This window comes from Macaca nemestrina, chromosome 14 (genome assembly GCF_043159975.1).
Source record: "Macaca nemestrina isolate mMacNem1 chromosome 14, mMacNem.hap1, whole genome shotgun sequence".
Lineage (NCBI taxonomy): Eukaryota > Metazoa > Chordata > Mammalia > Primates > Cercopithecidae > Macaca > Macaca nemestrina.
This window is the reverse complement of record NC_092138.1, coordinates 84,568,399-84,582,213: the sequence shown is the minus strand read 5'-3', so window position 1 is coordinate 84,582,213 and position 13,815 is coordinate 84,568,399. Positions and strand designations below refer to the sequence as shown.

Sequence of the window (13,815 nt, the reverse complement as noted above, 5' to 3'; positions counted from 1 at the left end):
ACTGTTTTAAATGAGATAATAGATATTAAATGCTTAGTCCAAGGCCTGTCATATAATAAGCACTCAGAAAATGTACAATGATTATATTTCAAGGCAGATAAATTCCACTGTGCAAAAATGTGATTTAAGAATGCTAAACTTCAGTCCTTGAAAAGTTCCCAATTAAAAAAAAATAGGAGTTTATAAAGCTGAATTTCCAACACATGGCTCAAACTCCTTTCAAAACATGAAGAGCAGGAGTACTACTGAATTGGAAAACTAGAGACTGTTGCTCCTGGCCTGGGCCGCTCACCCACCTCCAGGTCTCTGATCCAGGCTGGAAGTCAAGGGAGATGACCCCCCCACCCTGCCAGCTCTGCCCACTATAAAAGGATGCCCTCTGGGTCTTTTAGCAGCCTTCCTTCCCAAATCATTACAGGAAGCAGACAAGACTTGGCAAAAGAATGGCTTCCAGTCCCTGCAGGACCCAAACTCCACAGTCCCCAATGTGACCTGGGTCTCTCTGCCCCAACTAGCCCAGAACTGCAACCTGATCCAAAAATACCCCAGTTCAAACTCAAAAACGAATTTGGAATTTTTTGGTAGGCAGAGAAATTGTCAGGGATTATCTTTTAGATTTGTGTTTGCTCATCTTGTTGGATTTGCTTTCTTTCAAAGTGTTCAACTAATGTTTAGGGGAGGGATAAGCAAAGTGGGAAGCAATATAATTTTTTCCCTGAATTACTAATCTCTCTCTCTCTGTCTTACAAACTCCCACTACCTCCTCCATTTTAACCACCTACTTATACTAATGCCTACACTACTACATCATCATCCCATGCTGGGTTCTGAGTCCTGCAGTCTGTCCAAGTATCTGATGACAGTATTGTGTGACCCTGAGCAAGCCACCTGCCCTCTCTGGGGTTCTACTTCCTCTACTATAAAAGGAGCAGGTTTGCTTACATCAGCACTGTACAATAGAAATATAATATGAGCCATGGAGGCAATTTCAAATTTCCTAGTAGCCACATTGTTTAAAAAAAAGTAGAAAGTAAAAAGAAACCAGTGAAATTAGTATTAATAATGTATCTTATTTAATCTAATACGTAAAATATCATTTTAACCTGTAGTATTTTCAAATTATCACTGAGACCTTTTATAGTCTTTTTTTTTTCTACTAAGTCTTTGAAATCTATGGATTGACTACCCACATTTCAACTACTTCTAGCTACGTGCAGCTAGTAGATACCAATACGTACTGGATGGCATAGGCTTAGATGCTATCTGTGACCCTTATAGCTCTAGACCCCTCTGATAAAACAAAGGCAGGCCTTACAACAAATTCCAACTAAGGCTAGTAGCACCCCAGGGAAGTTTCTCTTCCCTGAGGCCTCATTTCAGACTAGTTTCAGTTTTATTTCAGATCCGTTTCACTTTCTGCTTTTCCAGCATACTTTATAAGAAACACCCACATAAACACAATTAAATTTTTATAGTTATTTTTCCCATTTGATGAAATTAAGAAAAAAAAAAAAATTCCCCAACATCCAAAAATATCTTCGTTTATTCTTTTTGGGTATTCTAACTTCCCCGACTACATCTTCTTGGCTTGCAAAAACTGAGTCCAAAATAAAACAAAACACAAATTCTCTGCAAACTTTCACCTGACAAAAATTCCCACCCTTAGTCCCCCAATTTTCCATAAAAATGTTGAGACAGGCAGGAATTTGTATGGCACAGGCTCAAAGCTGACAGGTAAGAATGGCTAGCTCCTCAGATACGCTGTCTTGGACAATAACACATCCAGTAAGCAAACCAAAAGTGCTTTTGACTTTGAGTGCTACCAGCAAACTGCAAGCCGAGGACTTGCCAAGAGATACTCAGGCCTCCTTCACTTTGCAGTAGCCATTTCCACCCCTGGGGGAGACACCAGGTTTCATTCCTCCCTGGGTCCTCACCCAGGAACAGGGCTGACCCCTGGTAATAAAGATCGACCCCTGACACAGAGCTCACTTCACTAGAAAGCAATGTTTTTCCCTGTGTTTTCTACAGCAGACTGGGGGGCCAAGCATCACCTGACTCCATTTATTCACTTTAGCTTATATAGAAAGCCTCATTCTGCTTTGTCAGCCAAAATATTTATATCATTTTTTGTCGACTCAATACCATCCTCACCTCAGCCTCCCTCCTTTCCTTTTTAAGAAAAGAAAGGAGTTGTCGCCAACATGTTTCTCCAGTTCTTTGCTGTTCATGAAGCACTTTCTAGTCCATTAACTCATACAATGCTTTCAAAGAGCCTGGAAGGGTTTAAGGATGGCCTGTCCTCCCACTTAACAGATGAATAAGTAGAGGCTGTCCCAGACCCCAAGGCCTTCCAGGGCGAGGCAGGCCACATACATGATTGAAATAGGATGAGGCTGAGGACAGATGCAAACAGGAAAGAATCCGTGAAAGGCCCACAAATTCCAAACTTTCTGAACGCTGGGCTGGCAAAAAGATAAAATAACATACAAGAAAAGGGGTCCACTCACCTTGTGGCCCTTAGTGTGAGACTCGGTTTATACAACTTACCCAGCATAGCACTAACAACTGGTACTAATTATAAAAAGTAACATATATTTAAAAAGTAACACATATGTCAGAGTTTACAAAGCATTTCCAAACATGTTATCTTATGTCATTCCTGTGAAGAATCATTATCAGCCCATCTCTCAGATCCAGAAATTAAGATACGGAAGGACTAAAGAACTTGTCTGTGGACTTAAGTGTGTAAGCAGCAAACCTGTCCCAAACCCAGGTCATCATTGAGTAACCCCAGGGCCTGCCTTTCCCCGCTGCCACTTTACGCTGCTGAGAGACACCATCCAATCCAGCTGCCTAGCCACAGGCGTCTCCCCTTTGAAACCTGATCACTCCAGGATCAGGCAGAGAAGCAGGTCATCCAGCCCGGCTTTGATGACAACCCCAAGGGTATCTAATTATAACAAGGAAGGGAGGAGTCAGGATTCTCTCGCTATCTCTCAAGACCAAATTAATTTTAATTCCTTTTGATACAGTGTATACGCACAGGGCAGGAAAAGCACTGGTTGAGGAGTTAAGAAATTTGAGGCTTTTAGTCCCACTTCCGCTTGTTCACTGAGGTCTTGGGCAAGTCACTCCACCTTCTTCCCGAGGCCTTAGTTTCTGTGTATGCGCACGTGTGTGTGTGTGTATCGATAAGGAAGGACAAACTGGCTTCATGTCCCATGGGGTATGTATGTGTGTGTGTGTTGACAAGGAAGGACAAACTGGCTTCATGTCCCATGCTAAGCCCAGCTGATGGGTAGCATTATATAATACTAAGGACCCTGAGGCCACTGGCCAGACTCAATGGAAAGGACCGCCATGATCAATTAGTGATGTCTGCCATGATCAGTTAGTGATGTCTGCCACAGGCTGGAGGATGGGGAATGGCAGCATGTATGTTCCTTATTTACCATCCTTGGACTAGATGATGCACAAATAACATGCTGCAAGTGAAAAGAACTTTGCCCTTTACAAAACTTGTTTCTTACATCTCTCACAACTTTTAGAAGAACCCTGTGCATCGTCATCATCGTCATCAATATATTATCATCTCACCTTTACAGATAAGGACTCTACGGTGCAGGGAAATGAAGTACTTTGGCAAACACCACAAAATGATTAGCTGGTGGAGCAGAGAGGGGAGCCGTGCCTTGGCTCTCTGACTATGCTCTGCTCATTCTGCCCTTGGAAATGTCAAACTGGTGCTCTGCTCTTGTCGGGCCAGCTCATGCATGTGGCTGTTCTGAAGAGACCCCCCATTTACAGGGCTTCGTCTCCCTCCCATGGGCTACTTGCCCCTTTTAGAGGAGAGGCCACAGCAAAATCACAAAACCTACACACAGACATGGCAGGAAAGTAGTGCTAAGTCAGAGTTCCAGATGTTTCTTCCCAAAGTGAAGTCCTGCCTTCACTGTATGGGGTGGGGCAAGCCCCGAGAAAAGTGAGGTAAACAGAGCATGGAGCCCCAACAGGTCATAGTCCTCCCCACCAGGAGGACAACACTCAATCCTAAGATGCTTTCAAACTGATAGATGCACCAATGATTTTGTAACAGCTTTTGGAGAAGAAATAAGAGGGAGAAAAAGTTCACTAGAAGAACAAATCTACTGTAAGGCACATCCTCATTTCAGAAATATAGAAACGTGGGAATGTGAACATTGAGAAGAGATGTCTACCTTCACTTAGGATTCTATGCTCCCTGGCTGAAATTGGCCATAAAGTGTTAAAAATGACAGCGTTTTATAAAACGTGCTGAAAAAAAACTAAGCAAAGAAACAGAAGGTTCTGTTTTCTCCCATAAGCATCTTTGACGTCTGCAAACTAAAATTCAACCAAAGATGGGGTCACATCACACATTTAGCTGCTTCAGGCTGAAGGGGCCCATGTGCCCGAATATTCTGCAAACAGGCCCCTGGTGTTCAGTCCCAGGACACCTGGCTAAGAAGAGCAGGCACAGATATAGGGCACTGCTGTACTCCATTCACTATACCTGCAAAGCAGGCAGCTGGTGGCCCCCCACCCACTTTAAAGAAATACTTTGTACAAAAGGAGTGAGGAGGGCAGGGGTGAAAGTCATCAGACGAACTTTTTAAAAATCCCCCAAGACATGTAAAGGAGCATTTCCCCATCTGAGGATCCCTGTTGGACCTATTATTCCAGGGGAGCCATGGCTTCAGAGCCAGCTACAAGAAAATGTGCCTCGGGCTCCGTAATAAAACACTGGCTTTGACCAAATGGCCAAGCCCAAATTGGTCATCCACTCTTCACTACACCTAAAGCCCACTGATCTGAGCTATTTCCAAAAATCAAATGAAGTCATCAAATATTTATGGAGCTGCTGCTCTGCGCCAGACCCTAAAATGAATAACCGGTGATCTCTACCCTCACGGATGTTACAAGTTGGCTGGAGAAGCAGAAGTGCAACCAACCAACTCTGACCTGTGGGTCGACAGTGTCTGGGGGGGTGCCATGGGGGCAGAGGGAGAGGAAGTCTACCTGGGGTAATTTGTTGGGGGGCTCTACAGAAGAAGAAGCGCAGCTTATCTTGCGGAAGGTCTGGTTTCTCATGGAGCAGATATGAATGAGAGAAAGGGCACCAGAGGCAGGGGCCCCAGCATGAGCACAAACTCAAAGACACACAGGTCCACCCGCCATTGAGATGTATCCCTTTTAAAGCCTTGCCACAGGCTCAGAAACAAATCCAGAAACATTCCAAGGAGCTAGAGCAGCCCCAGAATGAAAGCATCCAGAACGCTTTAACAAGAAAGTCTCATGGATGGCAGGCTGTTTTAAAGCAACAGCCAAGAGTGTACATTTTCACTTGTCACCTAACTTTGCCTGCTAAAGATAAGCCACCAGGCTTCCAGGACTATCCCGAGTGTTGTCAGTGGGATTTAATCTCCCCAAATGGAGAATCCCTGGCCACTGGGCTGAGTCAACTCACACGCATTGACCACCTTCTCAACATGCATTGACCACCTTCTCAGGTCCTCAGACTGGCTGACAGTCTCCCCATGTGACCCCTTCATTTAATCCTAAAACCCTGCAAGGTTGGGATCATTAACTCTCTTTTCCCAGATGTAGAAGCTGTGGTTCCAAAACCAAGGTGACTTTCCTGAAGTCACCCAAAGCTAACCACACCATGAGGTTGGATTTCAAACTCTGGTCTGGCTGACCTCAAACCCAGCTTTCCATTTTGCCAACTGGGGTGGATTCGGAAAATTTCTATGCATCTGACCTAAGGCCTGGCCTGGGGGGGATTTCCTGCTGATGCCATGTTTTCGGCTCAGAAATAGATTTCATTGCCAGGCCATCTTTTACCTCTGATCTCTTTCCTCTCCTCAGACCCCAGCCCTGGTCCTGGCCACCTGCTGCCTTTTTGCAACTTCATCCTTCTCTCTGGCAACACTTTATTTAAAATGCACTTCAAAAAACAACTGCCTCCCAGACTCACACTCCTTGACTTCAACAGCTCACAGGCTATGACACATCATCCCGGAGTTACTAGCTATCATTTGTCATTTTTAACTACAGCACAGTGGCCTAACCCTGGCAGAAGACTGCTTTGGGACAAATAAAAGGGAAATGTGGGCCAATCTAGCCAGGAGAGCTATATGGATGGAACTCATCGTCACTATAGGCTGAAATGCCTCAGAGCATGTGAGATTCAGATACGAAGTCCCACCAACAAAACCAAGAGGTCTGAAAGGTGTTGCTACCCTTCTGGGGCCAGCCAGTGATGACGACAACTGGTCCAATCCTACGGTGTCCAATATGGTAGCCACCAGCCACATGTGGCTGCTGAACAGGGGAAATGTGGCTGGTCAGAATTGAGATGTACTGTAGGAGTAAAATACATTAGATTTCAAAGACTCACTACCCCCCAAAAGAATGTAATTTGTCACATTAATAATTTTCATATGGATGGCTTAATGAAAGGATAGTATTGTGGACATACTGAGTTAAATATGTTAAAATCAATGGCACCTGTTTCTTTTACTTCCTTTAATCCACTATGAGAAAATTAAAAATTATATATGTGGCTCACATTGGGGGCTTGAATTATATTTCTATTAGACAGCATGGACTTGACACATTTAAAAGATGAGGAGACTAAGACAGAAATTCTGGGATTTTCAAGGAAGTGACCACACACAAAAATACAGACCGTGTTCTTGTCTGATTAAATTAAATATAGCACAAACACAAACTCTCTAACTCCAGAAAAATTTCTCTGGCAATTCAAACTAAAAGTGGGGAACAAAAGACAAGGACTCTACATACTTTAGATCTCCTCTCCAGCAAGAAGGCCTTGCAAAGATACTGCCTTCAAACTTGCATCTGCCCTTCCATATGTCCTTCCAGACTCATCCAAGGCCAACAAGCTGGGGTATGTGCCTGGGCCGCCCATGTGGCTGAGCTTTCTTCATAGGTGGCCCTTGAAGTGGGCTCAACCAGGGCTCAAAATATGTGGCACAGGACACCTAACCCACAGGGTTCACCTAAAAGTTAACTGAGATAATAAATGCGAAAATAAAGTATAAGCAATAAAATGCAGTATACCTGCAGCACATCATGGCGGCTCAGCTAGTCCAGTACCTTTCAAACTCTCTTGACCGTGATCCACAGGAGGAAATCTATCTCACATAAACATACATCCACAAATATAAACAAAAGTTTCATGAGAGGATACTCACCTGTACCCTGTGCTATGCCTCTGCTATTTTTGTTCCCCTATATTCTATTCTTGTTTTTAAAAAATTATGACTGTGATTCACTAAATTGATTTCACAACCCACTAATGGCCCATGATTCAAGGTCTCACCTGGGAATGGTAATTAAGAGGTACACTCTCCACTCTCATTTACATTGCTGTTTGGCCACTGCACCCCTCTCTCTAGAATATGGGAGTCAGGATATAGCCTCAGAATCCTTCTCAGCACAGTGATCCAGGCAGCCATAACCAATTCCTTGGAGTTACATTCAGAAATGAAACCTATTCATCATTATCCTTGATCTGATCCCAAGTGTTCATTTTATAAATGCAAAAATTGAGGCTCTGAAGGAAAAAGTGATTTGCCCAAGGTCATACAGCAAGACTTTGTGGGGGGTAGGGCTCCCAAAAAAAAGCCACTTCATTTTACATCACCAGAAAGAAGGTACAACTGACCCAAAACATCACAAGAACAAGGAAAAAATTCAAAATTTCTTCATGACCATGAAAAGTCAGCTCATATACATCCAGTCAAATATGGCAAGGAAGTTCTTATCACCCACCAAGGAGAAGACGTAACGATTCTGAGGTCAGAGGAAGCAGCATGCCAAGAGCTGAGTCAAAAGTGAGAAAAATATTGTATCTGACACTGGAGGAGTTTTAAACCCAGTTTCTCAAGTGAAACAAGCCATTGGCTGTTTATTTTCTAGGACGAGGGAGAGGTCAGCCTTACACTGACCAGCCATCTTTGTTGCTTTCCTTCTGCAAAAGCAAGAACCCTTGTTCAAATTCACCTCTGTGCAGGGCTGGAAGAATAAGCAAACCTCTTTTCCTAGCTTGCTCCAAAGTCAAGCTATAAAGCAGGCCCTTGAAATTTCAAACCTTATCAGAAAAAAATTAAAAAAAAAAAAACAAAAAACCTCCTTAGGCAGAAAATCAAAACATTAAGTAATAAGAATCTCCACTGTGAAACTGAATATAAATGATCTTTTGCCAAAATAATTCAGCCCATCATCAAATTACCACCCCTCAAGTCCAATTTACCAGATATTTTGCCCAACAATCTAAGAGAATGTGGTGAACAGACAGGAGCTAATAAAAATTAGCTCATATATCCATTTCTGGTCACACGTCCACCTAAAATAGGAGGTGAGAGAGCCAAGGCCAAGGTCAGATCTCAATCCAGAGAGAAACACCAATAGAAACAAAAGAAAACTGGCCCCGCCCCCAATAGAACCATCATGCACCTCTACTTCCTTTACAACAAACATGATCAGAATAACCAATTAAAAAAAAAAAAAACATGTCTACAAAACCAGAAATGATTTTCAACTTCTAGCCATAGACAACAGAACAAAATTTCAGCAGAAGGAATGAAGGAATCTGAATTGTGTCAGGAGATCCAGGCCACACAAAGGGACGTGCTGCAATATTTTTATTCCTTGCACCAGAAATAACCTGTTATCTGCAACCCTGACTTTTTTCTCAGATGCCCCTACCCCGCTCCACCCCTCCCCAGCCCATCTCTCCTTCATCACTGCTAAACTCAGGCCTTCTGCCTCATGAGGCCTCCAGAGCCCCTTGGAAATTATAAATTCCTTGACCGTCCTAGTCATCGGCCTAAATAATTCAACAGAAAAAAAATTTTTTTAATTATGCTGCCTAAAAAAAAAAAAAAAAAAAAAAAAAAAAAAAAAAAAAAAAGCTCATTCCAAATATGTCAGAATGTGACCAGTCAGCCCTGAAGGATTTCGTTACTAAAAAAATAAAATCTCCCAAATGCAATGGCGATGATGGGAAATGTCAAACCTCTGCCATTGTCAAATATATTTCACAGAGATAATATATTTGACTTATTCCACTTAAACATCCAAATTTCCACAAAATCGGGTTGGGAATCTATGGACTGGGGCCACCAGTTTTTCCAAGACCAGCTAGTGGCTGGCAAAAGGGGCAAACGGTTTCCTTTCTTGCCCCAGGTGACCCATCACCAATTTCCAAGCCAAGGTCCCTCCAAGATCCCACCCTGCAAGTCCTAACAATATGCTCTTTTTGGACAGAAACATTATAACTTTTGGGGGGTAGGCTCAAAATCCCCAGCAAGTTCAATCAGATACTAATTTATCACAAAACCATTCATCGTTGGGTGGGTACTTTATTTTCATCTGTCAAATTTCAATTCAGTCAATATTTATTTGCCTTCTTAAATTTTTTTTTCTTTTTTGTTTCACCTTCATTTGATTCATTTTAAGGCCAAAACCTCCTCATGAAATATTGTTTGCATATATGCTTTCATATTCCAAAGGCAAACCTTGGGTTTGGCTTTTGTTTGTATTTTGATTATTTTTCCTTTATTTTGTTGCTGCTAAAATCAGCTGAGTTGGTGTTTTATCACATTTCTTCAGCAAAGTAAGTGTTCTACCAAGGAAGATAGATAAGAATTAGAATTTTCATCTCCTTTTTGCCCATCCCTCTTTTATCTTTTTCTTGTTAAGTCAGTAAAATTTGTGCTTTTTTTTTGGTCACAAACTCCCCAAAATGATTAAGGCTAATGGATTTTTTTCCCCCTTTGAAAGTAATCAGGTTTCTGAAAAATAACAAATATTGATAAACTACCAACCTCACATCACAGTCAAAGAGGCCTGAAACCAATCTAAATTTTTTTTTAAGTAATAAATTTTTCAAATTGGAAGAGTGAACAAGACAGAAAAGCGAAAATTTTCTTCCTTACCAAGGATTCCTCAATCCTTGTCTTCATCAATTGATTCAGTTGCATGTCATAAAAAATGAGCTTCTGTGAATCCACTGTTAGTTTTTTCATAATAATGTTAATTATGCATATCTTATTTTAATGGCGGTCTCTCCTACAAATCTGTGGGTTACTCAATTTGTATAATGTATGAATTTACATTTTTTCCACTGAATATTGCTCAAAAAAGGTCCCTGACATTTTCTGGATAAAACAACAACAAAAAAGAAATGCCTAGACCTTTCAGGAAACAAAATCAGAAAACAGTCTTAATTATTCCATCAAAACAAAACAAAAAAAATACCCACACACAAAACCCAACAAATAGAGAAAAAAAGAAAGAAAGGATTTCACTGTAACTTTTTCCGTTTCTGTTTTCTTTAGAATCTTAGGATTTAAATGCAGTAAAATGTAAATGCAAAATTAAAAAAAAAAAACAACTACAATTTTTGGGTGTGTCCAAAGCCAACATTTTAGGGTCTATTTTCTCTTTTAAATCCTTCCTTCGTGGAAATAGAAAAACTTTAAATATTGCCAAATAGAGAAATTAGTCTTTTTTTGCCCGCTGAGCTAAATAAGTTCCAAATTACAATGAAGTACAATTTCTAATTGCTTCATAAAGCCAATTCTCTCAGTTTTCCCTAAACTCAACAATTTCCCTCCTTTCTTTATTCCAATTAGTTTTTTTCTCAAACTAAAATGAGTTGGGCACCCAAACTGACTTTGCTTTTAGGAGATTTTTTGCTTTCTCCCCTCCAAGAACTGAATTCATTCAAATTCCAGCTTAATTTTCATTTACATATTATCTGGATTTGGCTTCAGAAATAAAAATTGTCTCCATGCTTCTGGAAAGATCAAAGTGAAAATTTTCACCCGAAAAACGAAAAAAAAAGAATCTCTTACCCCTCCACTGCCTGGTAGTGCAAACTTTTGAAAAAATAAGAAATAAAAAATATTTCTTTTCAATTTTAATTTCTTTTTTTATTTACAAAATAGTATCCTCTAGGTGGCGTCGTTTTAATGGGAAAAAACTACCGTTTGAAGAAAAATTAGAAAAAAAAAATTGAGAAAGGAAAATATGGCCTAAAAAAAAAAAAGATTGTTGCAAAAATGGGGGATCTGGGGGGAAACACCTCCCGGGGGGTCATCGGGGACCCCGAGCGCAGAGAGGGTCAGGGGAAAATTGCAAATTTGAGGGGGAGGGGGCAGAGCTGGAAGGGGTTGCATTTTTGCAAAATGTGAATTGTCCAAACTGAAATGGCTGCTCTGTTCTCTCGCCGCTTTGTTTTCTGGGCTCCGGTCCGAGCCCGGGGCCGGAGGGGGCGCTGGGTGGGGGCCCCAAAAGACCCCCTCGTCACCCCCAACCTCCTCGCACCCCGCAGCGCCCGGGGGGGTGCTCTCCGGACCCCGACTCTCCCGTTTGCGCCCACAAAAAGCTCGCAAACGTGCCCAGGCACTTTGCATTTTGCAAATCTTGCAATGAAGTGGCGCAGCGCCCCGGGCCCCGGCCCCCCGGGGTCCCCCGCGCGGTGCATGCCCCCGGCCCCCCGTCGTACCTGCGGAGCCGCCGCGCCGCCCGGCTGGTTCATGGGTCCGTGCGGGAGGAGGCGGCCCCGGCGCGTCCTGCTCCTCCCGGGCCGGGCTGCTGGTGCGCGCACAATGCCGCCGCCGCCGCCGCCGCCACCGCCGCCGCCGCCGCCGCTCCCTCCTCCGCCCGCCCCGCTCAGGCCGGGGGGGCGGGGGCGCTGGGGGCGCGCGGGGGGGGCGCCGGCCCTCGCCCCCACCCCCGGCCTGCACCGGCCGCGCCGCGGCAGCCGCTGCCGCCGAGCCGCCCCTCGCGGGGCCGCCGCCGCCCCCCGCCGCCCTGCCCGCCCCCGGGCCGGCCTCGCCGTGCGGCCCGCGAGCTCCGGGCCTCGGCCTCGGCCTCCGCGCTGCCGGCCTCCGCGCGGCACACAAAGCCGGCCGGTCCAGGGGCGCGCCCGCCCTCCCGTCCGCCAGCCCCAGGGCAGTGGCGCACCCGCCCCCCAAACTTTCCCGCGCCGCGCCCTGCCCTCCCCGCGCCCCCGCGCCCGCCCCCCGTCTCCCTTCTGCCCTCCCCCAGTCCTCCAGCCCCTCGGAAATGTCATTTTCACACTGGAAAAAAGTTCGGGGAGCCGGCGGAACGCAAGAGGTTAATGGGAATTCAGTACCCTGCTGTACCCCCCCACCAAAAAAAAAACAGATTGATTTTTGAAATAAAAGTTTTCAAGAGCTGGCTTGCTGAAAGACTGGAAGGCTTACCGGGAATATTCTATTGCCCTGCCACTCCTCCCCAAAAAACTAATGTAATAAAATAAAAGTTTGAAGGACTGGTCCCATGTCAGACAAGAGGGGTTAAGAGGAGTCTAGCCCCCTAGCCAGATTGATTTTTTAAAATAAATATTTGAGGAACCGCTTTTATGTGAAATGCCAGTGAAACGGCTGTTTCTGCCTATCCTCGCCAAATTAAAAAATATATGTGTGTATATATATATATATTTTTCCAAATAAAAGTTTGAAAAACTCGTCCTACAGTAAGACAAGAGGGGTTAAAGGTTAAGGGGTATTAGCCCCCCCCCCCCCCCCGCGCATATCCACCAGTCAGGTTGATTTAGAAAAGGAAAATTTGAAAAACTTCTATGTGAAATAAAATGTGAACCAGGAAATTTTTTTCCAACACCCCAAAAGAGTCAGGTTTTTTTTTGTTGTTGTTTTTTGTTTTTTTACTTGAGCAACTGCCTCCTTGTGACTTGGGAAAGTTTAAAAGAGATTTTTTTTTTTTCTGTTCTCTTCCCCATTCTCCTAAAAAATCAGATTTTTTAAAAACTGAGCGTGTGAAGGACCTGTCCTATTAAAGAGACAAGGGGGGATTGCTGGATCCATCCTACATCTCCCACAACTGGCTGATTTTTGGAATAAAAATGTTAAGAATTGCTCTTCTATGAGATGCAAGGTGAACAGAAATCCTTCTTTGCCCCTCCCCGAAAGAAAACTACAAGGGTGCTTTTCAAAAATAAAAACATTGGAAATTAAGAGTAAACAGGTATCTTCTCTCTGCCCCCACCTTCAAAAATCAAATGTTCTTTTTTGTAATGTTTAAAGAACTGGAGCAATATGATACAGGAAGGGTTACAAAAATGTTTTCCCTACAACCCTCAAAAAAGTTCTTTTTAAAATTTTAGGAAACAGAGGCACTGTGTAGAAGACACCTCCTTTCCCTAATAAGTTAAACTGGGAATTTAGCCCTATATGGGAGACATGAGATTAAGAAACACAACTCTTGCCCCGCTTAGCAAACACTCATACACAAGAGGTTAAGAGGAGGCTCTGGCCGGGAGTGGTAGCTCACGCATGTAATCCTTTTGGGAGGCCAAGCCCAATGGATCACGAGGTCAGGAGTTGGAGACCAGCCTGGCCAACATAGTGAAACCCCATCTCTACTAAAAATACAAAAATTAGTCGGGTGTGGTGGCACGCGCCAGTAGTCCCAGCTACTCAGGAGACTGAGGCAGGAGAATCGCTTGAACCCAGGAGGCGGAGGTTGCAGTGAGCCGAAGTCACTCCATCACTCCACTGCACTGTAGCCTGGGTGACAGAGTGGGACTGCGTCTCAAAAAAAAAAAAAAAAAAAAAAAAAAAAAGGAGTCTTCTAACCACTTCCCCCCAGACGCCTAAAAGTTGGAGATTCGTTAAAAATTGAAAGTGGCCATTTTTCTGCTCACCAACCTGGCAAGTATGTCTCTGCTGGAGGTTTGGCAGCCTCTGCCAAGGCTGGTGTGCAGCAGGCACC

At 43.8% G+C, this 13,815-nt stretch overlaps 1 protein-coding gene across 17 annotated transcripts in view; it reads right to left on the bottom strand.

Annotated features, from left to right (window-relative positions):
• The window catches only part of LOC105487070 (zinc finger protein 618), a 176,157-nt gene extending 164,474 nt beyond the window's left edge, over positions 1–11,683 (bottom strand). For all 17 annotated transcript variants that reach the window (XM_011750358.3, XM_011750367.2, XM_011750360.3 and 14 more), the window contains exon 1: positions 11,564–11,683. In XM_011750358.3, coding sequence (XP_011748660.2) covers positions 11,564–11,596 — 33 coding nt within the window. In that variant the 5' untranslated portion in view covers positions 11,597–11,683. The remainder of the gene's footprint in view (positions 1–11,563) is intronic.
• Positions 11,684–13,815: the final 2,132 nt, after the last annotated feature.